This window comes from Leucopleurus acutus (assembly GCF_964270905.1).
Source record: "Leucopleurus acutus genome assembly, chromosome: 16".
Classification (NCBI taxonomy): domain Eukaryota; kingdom Metazoa; phylum Chordata; class Mammalia; order Artiodactyla; family Delphinidae; genus Leucopleurus; species Leucopleurus acutus.
The window spans coordinates 76,383,008-76,407,974 of record NC_139158.1 but is presented as its reverse complement, the minus strand read 5'-3'; the positions used below and the strand labels follow the sequence as shown (position 1 = coordinate 76,407,974).

At 44.4% G+C, this 24,967-nt stretch overlaps 1 protein-coding gene across 1 annotated transcript; it reads right to left on the bottom strand.

The window, feature by feature from the left end:
• Positions 1–256: 256 nt before the first annotated feature.
• Positions 257–15,457, bottom strand: RNF114 (ring finger protein 114). Its single transcript, XM_082857752.1, has 6 exons — positions 15,312–15,457; positions 11,085–11,235; positions 8,885–8,991; positions 8,451–8,565; positions 2,803–2,910; positions 257–2,069 (listed from the first exon to the last, which is right to left on the bottom strand). The coding sequence occupies exons 1-6, from the start codon at positions 15,449–15,451 to the stop codon at positions 2,004–2,006; spliced, it is 687 nt and encodes a 228-aa protein (XP_082713878.1). The 5' UTR covers positions 15,452–15,457; the 3' UTR covers positions 257–2,003.
• Positions 15,458–24,967: the final 9,510 nt, after the last annotated feature.

Genomic DNA, 24,967 nt, shown 5'->3' with positions numbered 1-24,967 from the left:
CCTCATGGGACCTCCCAACATGGGGGGCGAGGGGGGGGTTCGGCAGGGAAGGGGGTTCGTTCTCCAGACAACACAGGCCCGGTGAAGCCAGCCGGCGAAGTGTCAGAGCTGAGATCAGAGCCAGATGGGACTCACTCATGATAGACAAGAACTTCCCCTTAAAAAGAGCAACAATCTTCCGGGAGCCCCCCAGACCCAGACTTCAGCAAATGGTGGTTAATGAAAACAGGCATTACAGCTTACCAGTTGGATAAATTATGAAATTTATTTATATTTCACCTTTTAAAAGCCAGAACATAACAAATGTCACTTTCTGGAAAGTCGTCTTATTAGAAATACATGAAGTGCACTTAATACAAGGAACTCAGTTTCTTGGTATCACCAGTGAGACCACCATCATCAGGTCCCGCAAATGAAGGTTTTGTCAAATTTCCCTCTAAACTTAGACTGAGATGAACTTCTTCCAGAAATTAGTTAAGAATCTGACCATAACATCGGGGCCCTCCCAAGCAACAACACATTAGAAAAAGTTACTTTGCCCCCAAAAGGCCCGTCTTTGCTGGGCCCTGGGCACGTGCAGCTCTCGCTGGCAGGGAGCGCAAGGCCCACAGCTCAGTGCACAGGCCCAGAGCCCCTTGTCATCTGAAACCTCAGCCACTGACCAGAAACAATGTCCATATTCAGACAAGCGATCTAACAAGGAAAAATGAACTTAGACCCAGATGCCTTTTGGTGGATCAGAAGCTCTGCTCCTACAGATTAGACAGCCCTTAGCCTCGTATTTATTAATATTCGTGAAACAGTCGAACTTCAGGCTTCCGAAGGTATTAGCAAAGCAAGTTTCCAGTGGACAGCTTCCATTACCAACTGCTCCCAGGAAGTGTGCTGTGCCTTCTGAACAGCGTGTCTTGTCAGAGACAGCAGCGGCGATACCAGATCTCCCCAACCCCTCCGCTTTAGAAGGCAGGTCTTCACACACCGACTTACGTGTTGAAACCAGTTTTATAAGGAAGCCATTCGTGACAGAAAAGCAACACACAGTTTAATCTGAATTACCAAATAAAAGAACTAGCATCCACTGGAGCCCCCAGACTTCTTATTCATTTGAGGACTCCTGTTTGTGCTTCAAGGACAGGAACATAAGCAGGCTCCCCAGTAGAGAAGCAAACATAACCAAGTCACCGGAAAATACTTCATCAGTTTGAAAATCAGAACCAAAAAGCTATGGCCCTCCCACCTCACTTAGCTGACCCTCCTCCCCACTTATGGATAAATGGAGTTTAACTTTCCTAAGCCAGAAACACTTACTTTCACTAAAAATATGTGGTTACACCTTTATCCTAAAAAGGCACCATGCAGGCATTTAAGATTGAACCAGTTAATCCTAAGGGTGTGCAGGAATGGTAGGAAAATATCACTAAGCAAAACTTCCAGCACCAGACCATGTTAAGTCCAGAACATTCAGGCCAACAGGACGTGAAATGTTTCCCATGAGGTAACTCCAGCTTCTGGCAGCTGCTGCCAAGGACCAACTAACAGGAACTTGCACAGCACAGAAGGAGCTCCATCACTGATCAGATGCGTTATTGCCAGAGCTCACACCCCGGGGACAAGGAGAGGAGACGCTTGTCTCATCTGTGCTATTCATGACCCAGAAAAGGTCCTGGCTGGCTCAGAGGACCTGAGAGGTCAACATCGAACACGAGGCTCAAATGTGAAACAAGAACAGGTGGAGAAGCTGGGTTCCCTTCCAAAAAGGAGGCAGAAGCTGCAGGATGTGGCTGAGGAGCAAGACCAGACATGTGACAAGCAGGGTAAACAGTAGGGGAAGAGACCAAAGGAAAGGAGGGCTCTGATCTGGGGACCTGTTCCCCGTTGGAAGTGACCCTGTCCTAATACCACGGCTCACTTCCAGGTCTGTTGTACATTTAGGTGGAGGAGTCACACGTTTCCCGCGGAACATGTAATGGAAGCTCTGGAACACGAGCCCCAGCAGAGCCTGCTCACTGGTCGATGATGGAGCGCTGCAGCACCTGGTTCATCATGTCCTCCTCATCCACGTCATAATCCTACGGGCAAAAAAGACGCTCGGCCTCAGCCAACTGTGCGCAGCTGCAAGAACTCACTTTCAGTTGGAGAAGCAGGGCATGTGAGCGGTGGCTCTGGAGAGGGGCCGGAGGCCAGGGGCCAGCTCCACGGTCTGCGATGCCGGCTGCATGACTCCGGGAAAGTGCTTGATCTCTCTGTGCCTTGGCTGCCTCATCCTGATGATGACCATGATGACAGCTCCCTCAGATGGAAGGGTGGGGACCAGAGAGCACCTGAGTGAAGCCTGGTACAGACCAAGCATTCAGACCTGGAGTGTTCCGAAGTAAAAGCAGCCTTTTTGATTCAATGAGGCAAAGCTATCTATTTGGGAATTGCAGCTGGCGTTGCTGGCTGCATTACCTGAGTCACACCCGCCCAGCTTGCAATTCCTTAGCAGAATCACTTCCATTACTTGCCTGGTTCCCGTGGGCACCTGAGCTTAAGGATCCTAAACCAGGTTCCATAACAGGTAGAAACCACATACTGAAGTAGACAAGAGTTTTGGAAAACATAAAATAAAAGCAAGCTTACTATATCTCAGTCTAGATGACTGGCCAGTTCATCTTCTTAAATACCACACAGCTGTCATTCCAGGGAGCCCATCACATCAGTGACAAAACTCACCAAGGGGGCCCACAGTTCTCCAGGTAAGAGAAGGGAGGGAGCTGTGCCACCCCCCGGGGGAAGGAGTTAGAGCACAGGCTCCAGACTCACCACGAAAGTGTCGTAAGAAAACTGGTGCCGGCGCTGGATGTGCTCTATGAAGTTGGCGCTGCGGTAGTTAGGGTCTCCCCAGGGCATCGAGGCACATATCGGACAAACCTTTCAATAAAGAAGCACGGTATCAGGTGCTGGATGTCTGAGCTGACATTAGCCCTCTGTGGCCTGTGTTCGGCCACCTTTCTTCCAGGACAGCTTTCCTGACCACCAGTCCAGGGCCTGGTCACATCTTCAAGTGCACATTCACATCCCAGAAGACACTGTCAGTCTCCCACTTGAGTCAAAAGGCTTAGGCCATGATACCACCCATTTTTGATCCCCTCCTGAGGTGAGAACACTGTGTCAGCCTAGGAGGAGCCTAGACTACGACCTTCCAACCCAGCACACAAAATGATCTAAAAGCACAAAGAAAACCAAGGAAATGACAGATGAGCGACATCCCAAGGAAGTAAAACACAGACTTATGTGCTATTTTTATAAAGTAAATGCTCAGATGAGGGGGCTCAGGCTAAAGAGCCTTCATACAAGAGGTTGATTTGGGCTTTGAAGAGCGGGAGGTATTTGGAAAGACAAAGAGTACATGGCAAGAAGCCAATTAGTCTGGCTAGAATGGAAAATTCACGGCGAGGGGCAGAGAGGAGTTGGAGGGGGGGAGAAGCAGGCATAAGCGGTCTGGCTTGCCAACGGAACCCCACCATCTACAAGGAAGATATGTGACAAAGGGGGCTGACATAAGATAAATATGAAATGGTTAAGGAGCTAGGCAGGCGGCTGGCGCTGTGGAGGAGAGCATGATCAGAACCAGAGTCTGGGGAGGAGGAGGCTTCCAAAGGGAAGGGCTGAAACACTGACATTTAAGGAGTTCTGCAGAAGGAGAGGGGCAGAACAGAGGACCAAGGGCTGAAGGAAGTGAGGCTTCAACAGAGACAAAATAATCAGAGGGATTTCAAGAAGCCAAAGGAGGGGAAAAAAAGGACAAAAAATTAGGTTGCAGTACCAGATACCACAGAGTAGTTTAGCAATATCTATCAAAATTATGAATGTACTTAACCTTTGACCAAATTAATCCATATCTAAGACTTTATTACTATTCTTTTTTTTGTTAGGAAGTGGGATTCACTGATGGGCCTCAGTGAGGAAGGGACAGGGTCAAGGTCTCATGAGTGCCTCTGTCCAGGAGCCACGATTAGTGATGTATTTGACCCCAGAGCTATCTGGGATGAGCCACTTCTCAGCCGCCATGTCTTCAGATTCATCTGCATTAAACTTAGTAAATCCCCACTCCTTGGAGATGCAGATTTCCTGGCAGCCAGGGTACCTGAACTTGGCCCTGCACAGGGCCTCAATCACATGCTCCTCGTTCTGCAGCTTGGTGTGGATGGGCATGATGACTTCGCCAGAAGACTCTGGCTACTGTGCCCAAGGGTTTTCCCAAGGCACCCTGTACACCTGTCTGGAGCCTAGACTGGGGACGGCCTGAGGCCAGACACGAATGTCCACTGGAAAGGGCTGTCTCCAAGGTCCCTTAGGGCAACCCGTACAGGCAACAGGCTGCATACACTACCAAGGAGGCTGCTCTCTGCAGCCACTGCACACCGGGCCCCCATGGAGAAAAGAGCACGGTCGGCTTAACTGGCTGCAGGCTAAGACTTTATTTTTCAGACATACGTAAATACAGGCAAAGGTATGTTAAAATCTATGACAGCCTTTACAAATGTACTATGAAAAACTTCAGAACTATAGGAAAGTAGATAATAGTTTGATAAACCATCCCTTATCCTCAACACCTAGATTTAAGTTTGGCATACTTACTTCAGCAAAAAATGAAGCATTTAAAAATAAGACACAACAATTCACCCTTAATTGTTTCAGAACAGTCCTAAAAATATGTGTTTCCCTTTACAAATACAGTACTATTTATTATCTCACCCAACGATCAATTTTTTTTAGTAGCATTTAATATCCAGTCTTTAATCAAATTTTCTGATACCGTCTGGAAGTAACCTTGACGTTTATCAATAAGGGACCAGTTAAATCATGGTACAGACAAGTAATGGAAAACTGAGAAGCTCATTAAAAAAGAATCAGATCTACACGTACTGATGTGGACAGATGTCAACAACATTGGTTACAGTGTGTAGATATGCGCTGTCACTTGCATCCAAAGGGGGACAAAAAAGCAAGACGCACATGAATCATACATTTGAAAGCTAGAAATGTCACTGGATGACATAACTGTGTATTTTCCACACACACAGTTGAGCACTACTCAGAGGCCAATGAGCACCCGACAGAGGTGTCTCTGATGCTGTTAAGAGAGAACTGGTTTAGGAGCCAGGACACTGGGTTCCAGTACTGGTTCTGCACTAACCAGCTTCACAATGTGGGCAATCCACTTAGCGCGGGTGGTACGCTGGTTTCTTATTCACTTCCAGAAATGAGTGCAGGGGAGACAGTGGTAGGAAATGAATTTGAGTAGCTCTATCATTTGATTTAACATCCGTTTTAGTTTTCATAATTACTAAAATAGTTGAGCTTATCTGGCTAACTTTAAAATGGAAAATGGGTAGTGGGAGCAGGTGGTGGTGTTTGTGTGTCTGTGTCTAAGCTCATTTGCTCTTTCAATTAGTAATTAGTTATTAAGAACCATAACTGAAACATCTTGAAGCAGCAGCTGAAAACCTGGCTTTGGGGTGTTTTTCATAGAACATATCATGCTTAGTGCAGACAAAGAATGTGTACTGAGCAGCTATTCTGGAATCATAGGAAAAGAAAATGTCTGGCCTCAGGCCGTCCCCAGTCTAGGCTCCAGACAGGTGTACAGGGTGCCTTGGGAAGGCCCTTGGGCACAGTAGCCAGAGTCTTCCGTTGGTGAAGTCATCAGGCCCATCCACACTAAGCTGCAGAACAAGGAGCATGTGATTGAGGCCCTGTGCAGGGCCAAGTTCAGGCACCCTGGCCGCCAGGAAATCTGCATCTCCAAGGAGTGGGGATTTACTAAGTTTAATGCAGATGAATCTGAAGACATGGCGGTTGAGAAGTGGCTCATCCCACATGGCTCTGGGGTGCGATGGCCATTCCAGATTGGCATCTGCCTCAGAAACCTCAACACTCATCTATGTAATAAAGATACAGATCTCAGAAGGATGGGTATTAGTATCAAATGATGAGGCTGTTTATTTCTGAGAGAAAATAATCAGTTCTTTGTGACTGATCTCATGCAAGGTCGGCAGGCATGGTGTGTTGTTCTACTTTTACATTGGGTTTACTTCCATTATACAAAAATGATAAGTGGTAATATAATGCATTTCTCACATCCAAACATAAACTAAATTGCAAGAATATAAAAAATACTTGAATAACTGATGGTATAGAGGGAACCAGGAGTCTAGGGGAAGGGGCCACAGTCCACTTCTTATACAAGGAACTGACTACATACAAAGAAACAAATTTTAAAAATTGCAGCGAGGTGAGAGAAAACAAGACTTAAGAAGACCAGCTGGGTCCATGGAGAATGTGATGCCAGCAGTGGACGCTGGACTCTAAAGGGATAAAGGAGAGAATACGGAAGAGACAGCAGCAGCTGACAAACCAAAGCCTGAAGGAAAAGAGAAACTGCAGGCTATATAGAGAAAACAGTGGACCAAATATTCCTCCCACCAATTAGACAGGGAAGATTGGGCATGTCTGAAGGAAAGCAAGTGTTAGGAGCAGGTAGAGAGAAAAGCTGAAGGTGACAGGAGAGACATGGTGGGGAGAGGAAGCCTCAGGGGCAGGGCAAGGCCCTAGTCTCAGTCCTCTGCCTGGATCTGAGGATGCGGGCAGAGAAGAGGCAGACTTGCAAAGGAGCCTTTTCCTTAGCACGAGGGAATGATAAGGACACAGAAGGAGGGGTGCACACTCAAGCGTTCACAGGAACCCGGTGGGAAAGGCAAACAAGCAAAGCAGGATGTCTGTGAGCCATCCCATCTAGAGGGGCCAGCACTACTCAGAGCCAGTCAACTCTTGCCGGAACTTCTCACTTCTCAAATGTGGAGTATCAAGATTGAGAAATCTGCTAATTTTTAAAGTTTGGGGAAATGAAAATGGGTATGGGCCAGACAGGCTGCCAGTCTGTGACCTCAGAGATAGATCAGAGAGCTCCTGAGACAGAACGAACAGAGAAGAAAGGAACACACACCTGGTACTTGGAACTTAGTGAAAAGCAGGACTCACCATTATCTGTGGAAAAGATGGGGATAGTTCATGCCAGGAACTTAATGAAAAGAGAGTGCCCAGTACAGCCACCAGACAGTGTGTGTGTGTGCCTAGTGGCAATAGGGCCTGGCTGAAAACAGGGTGCTCGCTGGGCCAAGTCAGCCCAGTTAGTTTGGGGAGTTGGGAAAAGCAGAGAGGGGGGGGTTCATCTGTGGAATCTGTCACAGCACAACATTAAGAGTCCAGGGAGCCCAGTGTAAAAAGTAGCTGTACTGACCAGAATTTGGACTTGGCAAGGAGTTCAATAGAGAAGATTCAAGGTATTCTCAAACAGACCAGCTGAATCTTAAGATTTAAGACAGAAAAACACCGAGTGCCATCAGGCCTAATTCTACTAGCAAAAGCTCATGCAAATTCTCAAGTCTGTACACCATCTTTTATAGCAGTGGAGCTGAAGATCTGCTCATAAAACTAGCTACACAGTTCAACAGAAGCAGTGTGAGATAAATGGGAAAACAAACAAAACTATAGAGAAAGTTGTATTAAGACCTAGTCTGTCAATCACATTAAGACGGAAGGGGTAACACTGCTGAGATGGACCAAATTCAAACTTTCTTTTTTTTTTAAAAGAAAACTACATGTCAGCCTTGATATATAAATTAAATATCAAAGGACTGATAAGCACTATCCTAATAATTTCATCTACATTCTCTTTCCCCACAACTATGAAGAAGCTACTCAAATGGAAAACGGCAGCTTTATGCAGACACCAGGGGATCCAAGTTAACATTACCAACAATGGGAACAACAAACATCACATGACCCGCCTGATGTATACCCGGAAGATGTAGCATCCCTGCTCATAATCATGAAGAAACAGACAAACCCAAACTGAAGGACATTCTACAAAACAACTGGCCTGTCCTCTTCAAAAATGTCAAGGTCATGAAAGACAAAGAAAAACTGAGGACTAAAGAGACCTGACACCTAAATATAACACACAGATCCAGGATTTTGGGGTCAGGGGAGATTGCTATGAAGGACACTACAATTGTTAAAATTTAAACATGAATCCCAAAGTAGGTATTAGATTGTATCAATGTTACAATTCCTGAATGTGAAAATCAAACTCACGAAAAAATGTGGTTTTCTAAGAAGACATTTACTTCTTCTTAGGAGATATGTGCTGAAGTATTTAGGGACAAAGGGTCATGATATCTGTAACTTATTCTCAAATGGTTAGCATAAAATATGTATATAGAGTACAGTTAGGCAAATATGGTAAAATCTTATTAATCTGTGACTCTAGGTAAAGGGTACATAGAGTTCATTTAACTAACCCTGTAATTTTTCTGTTAAGTTTGACTTTTTTTCCTCATAAAAATGCAAAAAACAACAACAAAAACCCACATAACAAAACAAAAAACTCAAAGAGTTACTCTTACCACAGATTTGGTGTCCGTGCTATGCAACAACCTGCAGTGTTCTACAAGTCCTTCTTGATCAAAATTCTTCTCCGGACAGTAAGGACAAGGGAAAGTATAACGGTTTGGGACATTTCTGGAAGATGAAAAGCAGGAAAAAAGAAGAAACCTCTCTGTGAGTAACTTTCCACATAATTTAAATCACTGTACCCTCCCAAAAGGAGCAAAGTTCACTCAATGTGTCATGACAGGGGTTCTGATGATCACTTATGCATCAGGTCAAATGACTGAAAATAACAGATCAGCTAATATTTGAAGTGAACATGAGAGTCCTTCTCCACACCCATCCCAAAACAAAACCTTATGTCAGCTTTAGCCAGCATAACAATTATACCGCCACTTTCCAAAACTCATGAAGAAAGACGTCCACCTAAGAGAGTGACAGAGTCATTTACCTTGGCTGAAGGGACACATCCTTGGTGGTGGCCTTCACACCTTCCATGATGTAATTCTGGTATTTGGAACAGGTAGCCACATGTGCACGGATCTTGGATAGGAAGAACTTAAGTAGGAAGAATCAGAGCCCACAGGTTAGTCAGGAACTTGTACCCAGTCCAACACAGTCCCAAAGTGAAGGCAAGATGAAAACTAGACCTATGTCACCCTGGCAAACAATCTCACCAGACTCCTGGCTATGCTGATGGGACTGAAACTCTGACTGTTGCAGGGTTTCCGTTAATACCAAGGCTGATGTTTTACGTGACCAAACGAGGCTATCTGCCTCCACTCTAAAATCACTCGCAGAGAGGTTTGCTTTATTCATGATATGCTCTCTGCTCACAGAGACACTCCAAACCCAGTGAAGTTTTTAAAGTTTTCCACACTGGCACTTAAACTAATCTCCTTATGCAAGCCAAGAACCACATTCCATTATAAGTACGGCAAAGAAAAGTGATGATTTACGTAAAAGGGATAAAGGCTAGTAATCCTAGTTAAACAATTATATCCTATCACCAGATTGTGATAAACGATCTTACAAAAAAACCCCAGAATCTGAACTCTATTCCTCTAATAAAATCTAGTCTTTGCAAGATGGAAAGAGAAAAGAAAACCCACAGAAGAGTGCTTCATCACAGGTGATCTAAAAAGAAAGAAAAAGTGTAAGGAATGAAGAAAGAGGAGGTAAAGGGAAGATAAACATTTCTGGAGGTATAATACAATACAATCACTAATCTTTAAAATGAAGAAAATCAAAAGCATACAGAAATTTTTAAAAACTCATCATGCATACATAAAGAAAGATGAAGGTAACAGGAAACTTTATTTCAGTATCTTGAGTTTCTAAATCAAAAGAAACTACAAGGAAAAATATGTTTCAGTATTTGAGCTCTGGCTTACCATGATGCTTCTTTCTGTCTTATCTCCAGCTAAAGAACTTGACCTCAAGCTGTCTATCAAAGAGCTCCCAATTAAAAGGGACGGGAAACAGTCCTACTCAGAACTGCAGCCACTGGGTACCCCTAGTGCTAAATCACTCTGAAAGGAAAGAAATGGTAAGGTATATCCATTTTATGGCTATCCATATTAAGGTGTTAAAGTAATGAAACTAAAATGCGAGGATGTCAAATAAGTCCATTAAGTAAAAAAAAGTTTTCAAAAGTGAAAAGAACTTGTAGAAATATATATTATAGTATGATCCTATTTTGTAGAAATCTCACACTTGTGTTTGTCAATGGGCAGAAAAATATCTTGCAGCCTTCCAAATTGAAGCATGTTTAAAGAGGTCATCTCTGGAGCGGGGAACAAGCCTACATTAGTTTATATTTTTGTGTTGTCTGGAATTAATAAAATCATAATGATTTAAAAACCAATAATGCTGTGTATATCTCTTTGAAAATAAAATGTTGTAACCTGTGCAGTTACAACAGATGTTAAGATAAATATTCTTGACTCGAATATGGTCACACAAAAGAGTATGGATGCACTTCAAATGTTAGATATTGCTATTATAATCAAATGACTTCATATTGACCTTTGCACTACAATTCCTCCTTGCCAAGTGCTAAAAAGTTGAACAAGTTTTATATCTTTAGTAATATACATTATAAAATTTCCCCTCAGGACTTCCCTGGTGTTCCAGTGGTTAAGACTCCGTGCTTCCACTGCAGGGGGCGCGGGTTCCATCCCTGGGGTTGGGAAACTAAGATCCTGCATGCCAGGTCGCATGCCCCCCCCCCCCAAAAAAAAAAAATTTTTCCCCTCAAACTCATTGCAGCAGGTAACTTTGAGTCACTGACTTCATTTTATATTTTAAAAAATTAAGAAATATCATTCATTATATTCTAATTAAAACTGTGTATGCTGCTTTGGGAAAATGGGTCTTTTGCAGGAAAAAACCGGGACAACTGATTTCTATGGCTTTCAAAGCTAAACTATGTAATATACTAAACCAATTCTTAAAGGAAAAAAAACCCCCACCACAACCAATTAAGGTTACCAAAATGCAACAGCACAGCCACTGCCACAGATAACCAGCATGCACACGTGCTGTTAGTCACTTAGTCACGCTCTAACTTCAGAAACAACGTGGCAACAGATCTACATTTTACCCATCTAATAGAAAGACACTGACTCTTCCGTATTACTTCCACATACATTTTTACGGCAGCCATGGCAAGAAGTCTCTGTGCTCTCAATCTGCCGCTCGAGCTCCACGGCTCGGACGCCAGGTGCCAGAGTGCTGCGACACACCCCACAGACAGGCTTCTTCGGCTTCAGACATTCCTGCAGGCATGCAGAGCAAAAGCTAGAACAAGACATACAGAGAACCTGCGTCATGCATTGTGGAGACAAGACAACAAAAATGGATAAACTTTTAAAATGACATCAATGAATAAAAAACAACTTGCTCCCTGCTCTTGATTCAAATACTGAGTCCTTCTGGGCAAGAAAAAGGGGGGGAGGGTGTTCCTTGCAACGAACACACAGGTCCAGCAACAGAAATAAATGCAAACTCCCATGACATGGCAGAAGGTGCTACGGCACAGTCTTCAGACCTTAGCCCCTGCCGCTGAGGGATCTTGGCGGGATCTCCTGAACTTCAGTTTCTCCTCTGTGAAGTGGAGATTGTAGTACCTCCTTCTAGGATTGCTGGGAGGATGGATTATGCATAGCAGACTCTTACTGCAGTGTCTAGCACATATGAAATGCACCACAAACAGACGCGGCTATCATTAGAGGTGAATGCAAAGCACTATGGAAACACAAAGTCAAGAGCAACAGTTGTGACCCAAGAAGGACAGAGCTGGTAAGACTTCAGAGGCAGCATCCGCGAAAGAGCCTTAAAAGAAAGAGTCCAGTGGTACAGGAGGGGAAGAATACTCCAGGCCCTTAGACTTAGACTTTTATTTCCTCAGATGCATCGTGAGTGTTTAACACCTTTCCTCATAAGCAGTAGGGAGCCAGGTGTTTAAAACAAGGTAGCAACCAGACCAAATTCAAGTTTTAGAAAAATAACTCTGGTGTTATCAAGGACAATAGAGTTGCTGGTTTAAAAATTTTTTTAGATGAGGAAAGACAGAAAAGACTTGATGTAGAAACCAAACAGATGGCCAAAGGCAAGAAACCGTGAGGCAATAAAGAATTCAGGAAATGATTCAGGGGTAGAATCAGTAGGACTTGGTAATTTACTGAATTTGGAAAAGAAAAGAAGTCAAAGATGACCAACTTTCTGTCCGAAGCCTAGATAGGTGGTGATACTCAGATATGGTACAGAGAAGGAAGGAATAATAAAGCATGAAAATACCCTGGCTACATACTCAACCTGACAGACAAGATAACAAAATCTGCCAGGAAGAACTCAGGACATACAATCAAAGGTAATCTGTGCATCTGACCATTTTTTACTGTCTCTAAAAATTTTCTTCCTTTTTGTTATTTAGCTAGATGTTAAATGCTGCTAGACAAAATTCTAAACCAGGATGGGAGAAAGTGAGGGGGTCTAATGATTCACAACCGAGGGCACAGTGGTGAACTAAACAAAATCCCTGTCATCATGCTGCTTATATTCCAGAGTAGGGGAAAACACAAGTGTTAACTTCAGATAGTGATTAAATATATGAAGGAAATAAAACAAGGCAAAGAGATCAGCTGCGGGGGAAGGGGGTCATAGAAAGCGTCTTTAAAGGGGTAACAGTTGAGCTGAGACCTAAAATTATGAGGATAGCCGCACAGACGTGGATGAAAAGAGTTCCACAGAGATGACACCAAGTGCAAAGCGGGAACCAAAAGGTAGAAAGGAAGGTCTCTGAGGCCATGATGTGGTAGACCACGGGGAGAGGATAAGCGATGAGGTTAAAGAGGCAGATGGGGCCTTATGGCCACCACTTGTTGTACCTCTTCTCAAAGGCAGATCAATAGAGTACCCAAGAGAGCACAGAAGATCCCAGAGAGCATAATGAAATCAAACCCAGCTTGTAGATAAAAGCGGCTCAAAGCCTCCCTTCAAGCATACACCAAGATTCAGCTCAGAGATCAATGTTCACAAACCACTCTGTGCCTGAGTCATACCCGACGAACAAGCCTGCTTTTAAATGGCCCCTGTACCTTGGACTGGCTTTTAGTTTCCATTTCCTATTTATGGGCCTTTTTCTAGTTCAGCCTTCTAGATGCTCCACTTCCTGTTATAATGCTACTTAGAAAATCCTTCTCTTGGGCACCTAGCCACCTGCCATTCTCCAGCTGTATTCCACTAAGTTGGAGGGGGATGTAAAATTCAGGGCTTGAAATAAAGTTTTATAAAGATCAACGCTCCACGCAGCCAGAGCTGCAGTGCTGCTCACTTCCAAGCACAAAAGTTAGCAAAAATCAACCAGGCAGAGCAAAAAGCACTTGGCTGGAGCTAAGGGAGACTTGGCTGCCCTCACAGAGGTGTAGCCATCTGTCTTTAATCAACATTGAACTGATGAACACACGGAGCTAGTATGGTGAGTAAAGAAAAGAGCCAAGGTTTGAATCCCAGTACTGCCCCCTGACCTCTGACCTAGGAAAGGTCCATCTGGCTCAAGGAAACCTCAAATTGTGCTTCTCTTCAGTTGGCAAATTGTGCTGGGTCAATCCTCTTTATAAATGTTAATTGTAAATGAAATCCACTGAATTAATCCAAAATTGGGTAAACATAATAATGAGGACTGATCCAAGGAAAAGAGGACTCAACCAGAAAGCTACCTAGGCTCCACTTCAACTTTCACAAGGTTTGCTTCCACCACTAATTTCTTAGTTCATTCGTTCCTTACTTGATCACTCCCCCTGTCCCCATCCCAGGTTTGATCTCTATAATACCTTCCCATTGCACAATGAGTTTTGACAAAAGTTTGAGCATTATTAGTACTGATTTATCATCAATTCACTGGACTGTGAACTCCGAGGGCAGAATCATCTTGTTTCCTACTGTGCCCCCAAATCTGGCACATAGTGAGCACACAAATATTTTAGCCAGTTGAACATAAGATTGGAAGATGGTTGCTCACACACTACGCTGGGCACTTGGGACAGAAAGAGGCGCAAAACAGACATGATCACTACCCTCCTGATCCCTAAGTTTTGCTCTGTGCAAGGCTGGAGAAAGAAGCCCCAGGAAAGAAGCAGGGAGGTAATTTAAATGGGGATGGTGACAAGGGAGGTAACTTAAACTGGGACTTGAAGTCTGGAAAGGATCTGGGATAGAGACAGGGGAGGTGCAAATGGGGCAAGAAGAGTTCCAGGCTAATTGAACTGCAAACAGGAACAGCCTGAAGCTAGAAAGAGCTTGGCGCACTTGAAGAAGCAAAAAGCAGTCAGTGTGCCTGAAGAGCCCTTGCCAGGTGCCAACTGTTCTCTGAACTGGCAAACAGACACCTGCAGTCCATCTGGGGAGAGTAGACAATGGTGAACCTGCCCTAAGTGAGCCTCAGTGCCCTCACCTGCAAGATGGCCTCCAACCCTCTTCCCCTGCTGTAGTGCTGCAGAAATAAGAATGCCCATGAGGTCCAGTAGGTGCCTATTGTGCCTACTGACCAACAGAGGGGTCCTAAGACCAATACCAAGATGATGCCCGTGACGAGCATTGGGGAAGGCCACAGAGGAAACTCCAACTCCCAGTAGCAAGAGGAAGGTAGCCACATCTTCTACAGTTCTTTCAACTTAAGCGTCTGATGTGTGTCTGATGGAGCAAGGCTTAGATTCAAAGCCAGCCAACCTCAAAGCACCTACCCCAGAACCTATACTGGACATTTTCACACACATCCCCTTCAGTCGTCATAAGCAGTCTATTAGCAATATGGAGGCTTTATAATTTCAAATACAATGAAACAAACCTCGTACCCAAGTAGGAATGCTAACAATCCCTATCTGCCAACTCCCCACCTCTTTCACAGCGAAGGGCAGACTGGTCAGATCTACATCAAGACTTCCCTTTTGTTCTTTTGGTCTAGTCCGGCGTTTCCCCAACTGTAGTGAACATTAGCATTACTTGGCACAGGTAGACACATGACGCCATATACAGTGTACTTCAGGGGCCACGTACAGACTATTTAAGGGAAATTGACTCCCCAAGAGCCGACTTTAGACCCTACCAAACCCCCAGCAGGGTGCGACTCCACCATCGCGCGTGGGAAGGAGCCTGGCAGGCGGCCTGTAACACAGCAGGCGCTCAACAGAAGAGCGGGATACTTGGGAGTAAGCAGGGCGGAAGAGAAGACCACCCCCGCCAACTTCCACGGGCCTCCAGGAACTCCGTGTCCTCCCGCTCCCTCCTCGAGACCCTCCCTGCCGAGGCCTCGCTCCTCGGCTCCATTTTCCTCCCAGTCAGGCGCCCCCACGACCGGCCCCTGACCCTCCACTTACACGTGTCCACAGGGCACCTGCACCGGCTTCTCGTACACCTCTAGGCACACGGGACATGTGAAGCGGCCCAGGGGGTCGGCCTCCGCCGCCGGCCCTGCCAGCTGCGAACCACCATCACGGTCCTGCAGTTGCGCCGCCATCTTGCCGCCGCTGAGCGCAGGGCAACGGCGGCCGAGAAGGAGGAGCACGCGGGGGCGGGGCTAGGGCGGGGCTTATGAAACGTGCGTCGGCCTGGGGGCGTGACTCACGGAACGTGCGTTGGGCTGGGGGCGTGACTTATGGAACGTGCGTCGGGGGCTGGGGGCGGGGCTAGTTGGTGGGCAGCGCCTCCTGGCCTCTCTGACGGGAGGGAGGGAGGGAAATCTGGAAAATGTGGAGCCCGATCCAGAGACTGGCTTTGTGGAACAGGCTTTGTGCTTCAGCCACTGTTTCCCAAATTTAAATCGTTATTACTATTACTTAAAATTTACTTATGCACTATTACTGAATCTTTCTCTTCAATCGAGTTGTTCTTTTTTTAAACTTCAGCAAACAAATTTTAAAGGGAGATCTGTTATCACTCCCAAGCTACAAATAGAAAATCAGTATCACATTTCTACAGGACACTGGAAAAATACAATGGAAACAATACAATCTTATAAATTCATGCTGGATACTGTTGCCGCTGAAAAGGGAGATTAAGCATGAGTAGAGAGGTGCTGAAGACAGACTACCACCACACTGAGACTTCGTAGTGAAAGCAGAAGTAATCTCTATCTCCCTTAGAGTCAAACTATTTAAAATTGTGTCCACATGCCTCCTGGCCATGGGGTCCAGCTCCAGCTCTGTATAAGATGGGGAGCCTCGGGTGTGAAGAGAGACTAAACCTCAATCCTGAAAGGAGCAAGCCTAAAACCCAGATGTTTTGAATCTCAACTTTCTCCACTTTTCACTGCACCATATTGGCTCTTGTATATAGCCCACTTAACAAAAGCTACATCTTTTTAAAAGGCAGGCTCTGCTAACAAGTCTGTGTGGTTTTCTTAACCAGGAAAGTCAATGATCAATTAAACTCCACCCTGAAAGGCCACAAAGCCCTCACAGTAAGGAGTCTGCACAGGACAAATAAACCACGTTTGCTAAACCAGATTAATTGAATGCAAATTTGCGCCTCATGTGTCCCGTTCTCAGTCCTCTGGGTTGATTTTGCTTGACCTGCTGGCAGCAGGAGGATTATTTTTAGCTTGCCATGTGGGCATCTTTTCACAAACGAATAACGTGGCGGGTAGGCAGCAACCCTAGAGGGCCAATGCTTATGTTTTACCATTTCTTTTTCTTGTTCCTATGCCAGGCACCTGTGCATCTGACCTCTTCCCAGCCAAAAGTGCCCTTTCTCCTCTCCAGGGATGGGGGTGCTTTAGTGGGGGCAGAGGTGTGTTGTGGGTATTTATAAGCCTTTGTGTTGGCTTTGTAGCTGCCACCAGACCCTGTGCTGAGAGCGGGGAGGACGGTGAGGGCAGGGGAGTCCCAGACCCGGGCTTCAAATCCACTGAGTGCCTCCAGTTTGGGCTCTTGAAATGAACTTTCCATGAGCTCATACACTTAGTCACAGAGACAGGAGGACAGGATTGAAATAATACTATATTAATAGTGAACTTTTTGTGTGCTTATTATTCTAAGCACTTTCCATGAATGAATCCTCAGAGCAAGCTGTGACTTAGCTTTCTACCACTCACATTTTACAACTATGCAAATCGAAGCACAGAGAGATTAAATTACCTTTTAACACAGATGGAAAACCGGAGTGAGGATTTGAACCCATGCAGTCTGGCTTTGGTACCTGTGCATTTAAGAGTGCCAGTCGTTCTCAAACTCTTACGTGCATCAGAGTCACCTGGAGGGCTTCTGAAAACAAGATTTGCTGGGGCAGACCCCCAGAGTTCTTGATTCAGCAGGTCAGTAAATCTAGGGTGTGGCCTGAGGATTTGCATTTCTAACATTTTTTCCAGGTGATGCAGCCACTGCTGGACAGGACTGTACTTTGAGAACCACTAACCTACATTATACACCCCCACCCCCCACCCCTGTCCCCCAACCCCAGCCCCGGTCAATGCTGAGACTAGACTAAATGTGCAATATCCCTTCCTGTTTTTTCTGGGCATTCTCCGTGAAAATGTCCCCACTCTCCCTTTCTTAGCTTGCAAATGTATTGCCAGCCCTCCCTCATTCCCCACAGTCACACTGGCTGTTTTTCAAAAACAATCAACCTAATAATGTGTGTCCAATGAATGGATCTTTCTCCTCCCGTTTTCCCTTAATGTTCTTGAGGAAAATGTTTCCCACAATCATCTCTTCCTCTTTAGTTTTTGGCAGCCTCTCTCAGATGGCCTACATCATCTAAGACCCTCTTGGGGTTCTGATGAGAGCCTGGAGTGTGGAAGGCGTCCTGCTCAAAGGCTTTGCAAACTTGATTTTTACTGCCAAGGGAGACTCATTCATTCAGGCAACAAAGAGTCCCTGTGGGCCTACTGTGTGCTGGGCCCTCCAGTGCCGGGGATATGGCGTGAGGGAGAAAGACATGGTCTCTAATAGGCAGTGAGGCAGGCGGGTGGCGACAGACGGTTTAAAAAATTATTCAACTAACTAGTGATCCTAAGGAAAATCAATGGGAAATCTGCTCCTGGAATCTTTTGTTATGCCATGATCCAGTCCCACCATGCCCACACTTCTTGCCCACAGAAACTGTGACATAGTGTGTGTTGCTTAAGCTGCTAAGCTTGTGGTCTTTTGTTATACAGCAACGAATAACTAATACAACCTCTTCGTGGGCGATTTGCCTATAATTATCCAATTTACAAGAGCACACATCTTTTGATTTATCTTTTCTATTTTTAGGACTTTCTCCCACAGACTTGCATCATCCAATACTGTGGCTATTTACATTTAAAAATTTAAATTAAAAAACAAAATTAAAAATTCAATTCTTCAGGCTCACTAGTCATATTTTTAGAGCTCAATAGCCCATGTAGCTAGTGGTTATATACTGGACACAGCAGATAGAGGACATTTCCGTCATCACAGAAAGTTCTGTGGACGGTGCTGCTATAGACCAACTCACACTGACATGTAGGAAAGATACGTACACACAAATGTCCAGGACAGCATTGGTCATAATAGCAAAGTGATTAATACAACAGATATAATTACTGGTATGTTAACTCCATGAGGAAAGGGATTTTGGCCCATTTTGTTTACTACTGTATATTCAGCTTCTAAAACAGTACCTAGAGCATGGTAGGTAACTCCATAAGTATTCGTTAAATGAATATACAGCTGATAAGGAATGATGTTTGAAATATAGTTTTGATTAAAATAACACCAGGATGCTGAGTAATGCAAATAATATGTGAATATGTTTGTGTATGATGAATAGATGTCTCTGGAAGGTAGGGTAACCAACTATCCCAATTTGCCTGGGGCTGAGGGGTTTCCCAGGATGTGAGGCTTTCAGTGCTAAAGCTGGGAAAGTCCCAGGCAGAGCAGGATGAGTTGATTACCCTACTGGAAGGATTACAGAGAATCTAGTACAAGTGGCTATTATCAGGAAGTGAAACTGAGGGCCTGGGGCCTAGGTTCTGGGCCTGGAGCAAGACTTACTTGTCATTCTCTTCCCTATTGTATTGTCTAAACTTTTCTATCAAGTTCATGCATTACTTTTTTTTTTTTTTTTTTTGCGATACGCGGGCCTCTGACTGTTGTGGTCTCTCCCGTTGTGGAGCACAGGCTCTGGAACTGGAGGCTCAGCGGCCATGGCTCACGGGCCCAGCCGCTCTGCGGATCTTCCTGGACCAGGGTACGAACCCATGTGCCCTGCATCGGCAGGCGGACTCTCAACCACTGCACCACCAGGGAAGCCCTAAAATTAAACCTTAAAAAAAAAAAAAAGTGCCAAACTGGTAAGAGAGCCAGGAGGAATTCCCATCTGCACCACTAGGGGGCGTAGGAGTATCTCACAGGCTCACCTTGCCTGGCTCAACTAGGTGATCATGGCTTCCCTTGTTCTTTACAGTTCCTTAAATGTTTACTGCCCCTACCTCTATGGCTTACTGTACTTAGCATGGAAGTAAAAACCAAAAAGAAAAAAAAAAAAAGACTGGGGAAAAAAAGGACATAGTGTCGGATTGCAAGGAGTTTTAACATGAGTGACACTGGCATGTAAATGTCTATTTAGGGACTTCCCTGGTAGCGCGGTGGTTAAGAATCCACCTGCCAATGCAGGGGACACGGGTTTGAGCCTTGGTCTGGGAAGATCCCACATGCTGCGGAGCAACTAAGCCCGCGTGCCACAACTAACTGAAGCCTGTGCCCCTAGAACCCGTGCTCTGCAACAAAAGAAGCCACTGCAATGAGAAGCCCGCGCACCACAACGAAGAGTAGCCCCCGCTCGCCGCAACTAGAGAAAGCCCGTGCACAGCAACGAAGACCCAATGCAGCCAAAAACAAATAAATAAGTAAATTAATAATAAATAAATGTCTATTTAACCAATAACTTCTAGGTGTCAGGTATCCTGATAGGTGTTGGAATTATGGCAGAGAATGATTTGGATATAAACAGGAAAGACACGGGGGATGACCACGTAAAAAGGCTGCTTCCAGAAAATTGCAGTTCATCAGTCACTCCACCAGCTCATTGCTTTTGCACAGCATTTTACAATTTGTATTATATCAAGGGTCAGCAAGATCTGATAAGAACTAAACCTGAAAAATGGATATTATGGTTGCTCCTGGTAATGTCTAATCTACTTTCTGTCCTTTGGTTGGTTTTTTTTTGGCTGCGTTGGGTCTTCGTTGCTGTGCGCTGGCTTTCTCTAGTTGCGGCGAGCAGGGGCTACTCTTCATTGTGGTGCGCAGGCTTATTGCGGTGGCCTCTCTTGTTGCGGAGCATGGGCTATAGGTGCACGGGCTTCAGTAATTGCAGCACATGGGCTCTGTAGTTGCGGCACGCGGACTCTAGAGCATGGGCTCAGTAGCTGTGGTGCATGGGCTTAGTTGCTCTGCGGCATGTGGGATCTTCCCAGACCAGGGATTGAACCCATGTCCCCCGCAATGTCAGGCAGACTCTCAACCACTGTGCCACCAGGGAAGTCCCTGTCTCTTTGAATTTGCCTACAATAGGCATTTCATGTAAGTGCAATCACATAATATTTGTCCTTCTGTGACTGGCTTCTTTCACTCAGCATAATGTTTTCAAGGTTAATCCATGGTGTAGCAATGCGTCTAAACTTCATTCCTTTTTATGGCTGAATAATATTCCATTGTTTGCATATACCATATTTTGTATATCCACTCATCTGTTGATGGACACTTGGGTTGTTTTCACCTTTTGGCTATTGTGAATAATACTGCTATGAATATTGGTGTACAATATTCTGCTCAAGTCCATGTTTTTCAATTATTTTGGGTATATACCTAGGACTAGAATTGCTAGGTCACATGGTAATTCTTTTTAACTTTTCAAGAACTACCAAACTGTTTTCCACAGCAGTTGCACCATTTTTCATTCCAACCAGCAAGGTACAAGTTTTCCAGTTTCTCCACATCCTTGCCAACGCTTGTTATTTTTCTTTTCTTTTTTTTTTTAAATTATAGCCATCCTAGTAGGTGTGAAGTTGTATCTCATTGTGGTTTTGATTTGCATCCCCTAATGGCTAATGATGTTGAATGTCTTTTCCTGTGCTTATTCGCCATTTGTCTGTATTCTTTGGAGAAATATCTATCCCAAATATCTATTCCAGTCTTTTGTCCATTTTTAAATGGGTTGTCTTTTTTTTTGTCCACACCCTGCATCATGTGGGATCTTAGTTCCCCAACCAGGGATCAAACCTGTGCCCCCTGCAGTGGAAGCTCGGAGTCTTAAACACTGGACCACAAGGGAAGTCCCTAAATTGAGTTGTCTTTTTGTTGTTGAATTGTAGGAGTTCTTTTTTTTTTTAGGAGTTTTTTATATATTTTGGATATTATAAATTCTACTCTTCTGAGCAGCATAAATGCAAGGTGCCCAGGATTGAGCAGAATGACATCAAGCACAACCACGTTGCCCAAACATCTGAGGCCTACTGTACACCCCAGCCTAGCAAGCCCCATGAGTCTGAGTCAAAAATAATCCTAGCTAGCTTGTGTTGAACTATCACTCCACACTGGCACCTATATTAGCTCATTCAATCCTTGGGGGTAGTTAGTTCTATTAACCCCATTTTGCTGATAAGGAAACTGAGGCCCAGCGAGGTAACTAGCTTGTACAAAGTCACATATAGTTGGAAAGTGGCAGAACTGGGATCTGAACTCAGGCCTTTTGGCTTCTTTTCACAAGTCCCATCATGCTTTGGCACTTCCTTACTTTCCGGCTCAATAAGATGTACCAGCCCCACATTGTAATTTCCCTGTCCCAGCTCTGACAATCAGTTGTTTCTTCAAGACTTGGTTCATTTTAGTGGAGAATGGTATTTAGAAAGCAAGATATGGGTGGTCAGTGCTTATTGCTACAGCGGTGTCATTTCTTTCTTTCTTTCTTTCTTTTTTTTTTTTTGCCATATCGCATGGCTTGTGGGATCTTAGCTCCCCAACCAGGGATGGAACCTGTGCCCCTGCAGTGGGACCAGGGAGTCCTAATCACTGGACTGCCAGGGAATTCCCCCCGGCTTTTTTTTTCTAACAGTGGTGTCATTTCTCATAGGCTCACTCAGTAGACAGAACTAGGAAGTATACCTACATATAGTGTTTATAATTGCAAAATTTCACTTAAAAATCTGGACTTTTAGCTCCTCTTCAGAAACCTGAATATCTGATCACGATCAGCTGGGAAATTGGCAACAATCAGCTGGAGGATGGTAGGGGTTCAATAATTTTCGTTTTCTCACTGAAGTATTTATTGAATGCCTACTGTGAGCCAGGTACTATGTTGTATTACATTACTACTAATTTCTGGTACTATATAGTATGAGATGATAGTACTCTAGTACTAGTTATGCCTACCTTATATGCTTGTAGGCAGTTGAGTTTCAATTTCCAGTCCTTACTTTTTATTGCTTTCTTCCCTCCAGCTGCAAGGAAAGCTGGACATGCTTACATGTCCAAGTCACTCAAAGCCCAGTGCAAATGCCACCTCCTCCTTGAGGCTGTCCCCAATTTGCCATCTCAGATGTCACTTCTCCATTCTCTAAGCTCTCTATCCCTCTCATAACATTCGCCACCTTCTATCCTGAATCACTGGTTTTTAGTTCATCCTACTCCTAATTTATTAATATTCTCTCATTTTAAAAAGTTATTTATTTTATTTATTTGGCTGTGCCAGGCCTTAGTTGTGGCAGGCGGGCTCCTTAGTTGTGGCATGCAAACTCTTAGTTGTGGCATGCATGTGGGATCTAGTTCCCTGACCAGGGATTGAACCCAGGCCCCCTGCATTGGGAGTGTGGAGTCTTAACCACCGTGCCAGCAGGGAAGTGCCTTAATATTCTCTTTCTGATAAGGAGGCTGTATGCTCCTTGAGGGCAAGGGCTGTATCTGTCTTGCTTGTGTCTGTCTCTGCCCCTTAAATCGAACATCAATCCTGGCACATTGTAGGCATTCAATGAAAATTTCAGTTGGAAACAAATGCTCTCTAATGGGTGTGCTACTAGTAGTAGTGTAGTATGGCAGGTAGTAGTAATATAATTGTGAGCAAAACAGGTATACTAGTTTTGTCCTCACAGAGCTAACTGACTTCTAGGGGAGAAAGATATTAATAAAAATCATATAATATGTATTTGTAGAATGATATAAAAAACATGATCTGTATTTGCATTATTGTCCACAGTTGGCTTCATACATATGCATACATACATGCGCACCCTTAGAAAATATATAGTATCAGTTGATGTTTTGTTTTCCATTTCAGGGTATGTCTCTCTTTTTTCCTTCCAAAATATGTCTTGCAGAGTTATGTAGGTTTACATTATCCTTTTTAAGTGATACACAGTAGTCATTAGTATGGCTACACCATTCCCTTGATGGACATTTAGAATGTTTCTGGGTTTTGTTTTTGCATTACAAACAATGATGCAACAGGTCTCCTTGTGCACCTACGCTTTTTCTCTGGTAGATTACAAGAAATCAAATTGATGGGTCATAGGCTTGCTTTTATTTATATATTTATTTTTTTTTTTTTTGCGGTACGCGGGCTTCTCACTGTTGTGGCCTCTCCCGTTGCGGGGCACAGGCTCCGGACGCGCAGGCTCAGCGGCCAGGGCTCACGGGCGCAGCCGCTCCGCAGCATGTGGGATCTTCCCGGACCGGGGCATGAGCCCGTGTCCCCTGCATCGGCAGGCGGACTCTCAACCACTGCACCACCAGGGAAGCCCCATTGCTTTTTTTTTTCATTTTTTGCTCTACACGTCTGTGTCATTAGAATTCATGCATTACTTTTGTGATTTAAAAAAAAACACTAAAAAATAGAAAGAAGTAGGTAGATGGTTCATGTTGTTGGCTTTTAGAAAGTAGAGGTGCCTAATCATTGTTACATGACTGTTACATAATCTGCTAATCATTATGTAATAAAATCTGAAAAGGATGCTCCCGTGATTCCATGTCACCAAGCAGAGAACTCTCAGACCTCCAGCCCTGTCTAAAAGATGAGAAACATGGCTCCCTTCAGAGACTTTGGTATTTTTCTGATACGAAATGTCACCGAGAATCAATGGCCAGGGTTTCCTACCGGTAAAGCCTTCTTAAAAATCTGTTTTCTTTTTTGCTGTCACAGAACCACAGAGATGGAAGGGACTTATTAGCAGCCTCATGCAGTCTTTTAACAGTTTCCAAAGGACAGTTTTGAGTTGTTGCAAAGGCAGAGGGTTTGGGTAGGACAGTTTTTCTCAGCTGGAATTCCTGTAAACACCATCACCTTACAGGTGATTAAGAGAGAAGCTTAAACATGAGCTGATAACAGCTGAAGTATACGAAGACCTTAAGTGATGCTCAGACAGCAACAGCTAAATACAGTAATTGCTGCTGTTTGAATAGCTGGTTGTTGGTTCTCTAAATGCTCTCCCATGTATTATGTCATTGACTCCTGAGACAAGACCCACTGACTTTAGCTGGGGACCCCAAGGCTGAGAGAGAATCCTGCAATCAAGCAACATCTGTTGGGCACCTTCTGATCATGTGCAGAGCTCACAGGAAACACAGATAAATAAGAAGCTCCAGGTCTTGTGGGGGGTGTCAGGTTTAAGCGTGTATATATATATATATATATATATATATATATATACTTATTTATAGTAAGAGCTGAGATAAAATATTGAAAGACAGTGTTATGGGGTGGGAAACCAGAGGAAGGTGGGTCTTTGCCTGGAGAAATCAGAGAAAGCTTCAGAAAGGATGTGAGGACTGAGCTGGGGCTGGAAGCCAAGAAAACAAGGAAGAGAAGAGGCGAAAGGAAGAACATTCAAACCCAGGAAACAGCAATATAGAGGCATAGAGGCCAGAGGGGAGGAAGAGTATGGTAGGTACAGACAGCCAAGACCATGTTGGAGAAAGAGAACTTGGCACGGAGTGGGCTCTGAGTCTGGGGTAAGTTAGAGAGATAGAATGAGTGGTTCAATGGTAAATATGTTCAATAAAGTCTTGAGTATGTGCTAGGCACT

Coding starts and splice junctions, on each gene's coding strand:
- RNF114 (XM_082857752.1), bottom strand. CDS start 15,451: ATGGCGGCGCAACTGCAGGACCGTGATGGTGGTTCGCAGCTGGCAGGG. Junction 8,566..8,884: donor GATGTGTCCCTTCAGCCAAG/GTAAATGACTCT, acceptor TTCATCTTCCAG/AAATGTCCCAAACCGTTATA. Junction 2,911..8,450: donor GCACGGACACCAAATCTGTG/GTAAGAGTAACT, acceptor CTTTATTGAAAG/GTTTGTCCGATATGTGCCTC.